The 3181-nt window shown below is 42.0% G+C and overlaps 1 protein-coding gene across 1 annotated transcript in view; it reads right to left on the bottom strand.

Moving 5' to 3' along the window:
* Positions 1-1171: 1171 nt before the first annotated feature.
* LOC107552750 (alpha-1D adrenergic receptor-like) overlaps positions 1172-3181 on the bottom strand; it is a 13473-nt gene continuing 11463 nt past the window's right edge. Inside the window, exon 2 of the mRNA XM_016234724.1 lies at positions 1172-1928. Coding sequence (XP_016090210.1) covers positions 1375-1928 — 554 coding nt within the window. The 3' untranslated portion in view covers positions 1172-1374. The remainder of the gene's footprint in view (positions 1929-3181) is intronic.

The following is a 3181-nucleotide window of genomic DNA, read 5'->3' as shown; positions in this document are numbered from 1 at the left end:
TTAAGGTATTTTAATGACACCTGATACAATCGCACAAGCTTCCACGTGTTTCACTCTATGTATGTGTGTTTATATGTTAATAAATGCCTAAATTAAATCTGTTCATCAAAGCCATAGTACCTCTGCACAAGACTGGATTTATTCTATAACAGCTTTATAAACTTTTTGGATCTTGTAAGTTTTGGTTACCTGGGCGTTCTATGGAGGGAAAATATCTTAAATAGTTTTTGAATATTAACCAAAGTCTGGTCAGAGTCAGAGTTTGGAACAACATGAGGGTGAGTAAATGATCATTGAATTTCATTTGGGGGTGGTGAACTATGCTTTAAGTATTTCTCGGGAGAAAAGTCTGCCAAGATAGGTACTTGATTTCAATGTAAGCTCATTGCTGTGTACAAAATAACATTAGTAAAAGGATGTAATCAGATTTTCTCTTTCCTATGGGATGGTTGTTTGAATAAAATGTATTAATTGTATTCAGGATTCATCTAATACACATATTTGATCAACTGCATTCTCGTTTCAGATTTATTATGTTTAATAGTTGACACTGAAAGACACTGTCACATCAGCATTACAAAGAAACCCAAAGCTTTTCTCAACAACACAAAAACTGAGTTGTAGTCCATGAATTATGATTTTTCTTCTGTTGGTCCATTTATGAATGACTTAAATCTCATGGTTGAAATGAGAATAGCATGAATAGCACATGAATAGCACAGTATTCAACTACCCTCTGTTATACTGAACACATATGCACAAAATCTGTTTAGGTTGCAAACTGTGCCTCACATTTAAAGGTATCTGAATCAATTTAGAATAATTTAAAAGTGAATTACACAGCAATCTGTGAACCACAGTGAATCATTAATACAAACCATGTCATGGATTCAACAGTCTCTCAAATACATCACAGTCAAATATGTTTTCCATTCACACTTAATGGACAACAAGTCAAAGAAACTGTAATAATCTCTCTTTGTAAATACAGCTCAAAACATTGCTGGTCATCAGAGAGTTTGAAACACCTGACAGACTATTTCTCAAAGGCCACATGGACAGCACGGTATACAGATACCCAGCAGCTATGAGTCTTTTTGTTCTGATCCAGTGCAGATAATCCCCCCACCCCCTCATAATTTTTCCATTCAGTGTACTTTTCCCACTTTTAAAGAAATATTTTTAAATTATCCATGTGAAAATACATTAATCTCCTTTAACACACATTGCCCGTGTTATTTTTTACTCATATTTGCCTAACGACTGTGTACTTTAAGACATAACAAGAATACTAGTCTTTGAGTCAAACAATTCCTAAGAACTGGCAGTGGGTCAGAGCTCTCAGAGAAAACAGATAGTAATCTCTGTCTTTGTTTAAATGTCTGTTTCCTTCAGGCCGTAGCACTCTGTGAGATCGTAGATCTGGTAGCCGCTCTGATCGCCGCTGTCATTATAGATCCCCATGGAGACCGTGTCAATCTCTGTCCGGGCCAGAGCAGACGTGCTACTCTTCCCTGTCCCGTTCTTAATCTTATTGGAAAGGTTGTTCATTTTCTCCTTCAGCTGGACAGAGGACTTCTGTAAAGGGGGGAAGAAGCTCCAGCTCTTCAGACTAAGAGACCGGCTCTTGCTCTGACAGGAATAGATAGAGTTACCACACTGCTCGTGAAAGGGAAATCCAGAGCAGTAGTCCCTGTGCCGGTCCCTCTGGGCTCCTCGCATGGCTGTTCTCCAGCGCTGGTCATAGAAGCGGCGCAGGATGTGGCGGCGCCGCTGGCACTGGCAGCGCAGCAGACGGGTGAAGGCGCGCTGGAACTCCTTGCTCGAGCAGGGGTAAATTACGGGGTTAATGCAACTGTTGAAGTAGCCCAACCAGAAGATTACTTTGAACACTATCTCAGAGGGCTTCAGAGCTGGGAAGAAAGAGCCTGAGGATGCAAAAAAGAGAGAGAGGTGGAAAAACATTTAGTTGTCGGCTCAAGCAAGATTATTTACATAGGAAATAACACTGTGGCTCAAGTAAACAGCCTGAAGCTACCATTCTCCTCCCACCAGTGTTAATTTTGACAGCAGATTTTGATTTAATTTTAGTCATAGTCTTTTGACTAAAATTACATTTAGTTTTAGTCATATTTTAGTAATCCGAATCGTTTTTAGTTTTAGTCGACTAAATATAATATGATTTTAGTCTACTAAATCTACAGTAAATTTAGTCGGCTAAAATCTAATGGGTTTAGTTACAGTGTAATGCATTTATTAAGCATTTCTCTACAATTTCCTTACTCATTATATAGGTTTGATATTAAGGTTTTATCATGATAGACACTGATTTAACTGAGGTGACACACAACATGCCTTTATGTTAAAATTGAATAAAAACCCTTAAAGTACAAGAACATGGCCTTCTTTTTAAAGAAATGCCAATGGTTATATAGGATACTTATGCATTCTTTATAGCAACTTGTTCCCCTTCAGAAACTCGAGCTGCGTCGAAGTTGCTTTGGGAACGCCCCTGCGTGACCGCGTTCTGAAGCACGTGTCAAATCAGTCCAATGGAGTAGCGAGACGTCATGAGCGGGGTGACGTAAGCACCAGAAAGTATAAAAGCGCATCCGGCAGAACGCAAAAAATCTGTGTATGTGTCTGTCTATTTACAGTTGTCTGTCCGCACAAGCATATATAAAAAACAATCATGAAAAAGTCTATGGCGAGCGAACGGCATTACAAACGCTGTGTTCCTCCCTGCCCACGATATCTGGCGGCGGGGGATACACACGATTGTGTGTCGTTTGTTTGGGAGCGGAGCATGCACGGTCAGATTTCGAGGAGCTGATTGTCATGACTGCGAGCTGCTCTCGCTGCGCACGCTCCGCTCTCGCCGGGCCGTGTTTGATGAGAGCGGCCAGGCTCGCGATCCTGCTGGCAGCGGTCCCACTGTTGCTGAGGCACAGCACAGACTGTTGTCGTGGGGATCATGGGTGGATTTAGCGGAGGGATCCGAGACGGGCTCGTCGTTTTTTTCGGTCCTCACCCGCTAGATCCGCGGCTCTCTCTCAGTGCTCGGAAGCCCGCACTGCGGTTTCTTCCCACCCCCCCAGAGAGAGAGAGCCAGACGCTTCATCTATCTTCCTCCGTGGATGTGATGAGTGTCGAGACAGAGGAGACTGTGGACTCGCCACCA

Source organism: Sinocyclocheilus grahami, unplaced genomic scaffold (assembly GCF_001515645.1).
Source record: "Sinocyclocheilus grahami isolate Dianchi unplaced genomic scaffold, SAMN03320097.WGS_v1.1 scaffold17.1, whole genome shotgun sequence".
Lineage (NCBI taxonomy): Eukaryota > Metazoa > Chordata > Actinopteri > Cypriniformes > Cyprinidae > Sinocyclocheilus > Sinocyclocheilus grahami.
The sequence above is the reverse complement of the archived record's forward strand: the minus strand, read 5'-3'. Positions and strand labels throughout refer to the sequence as shown.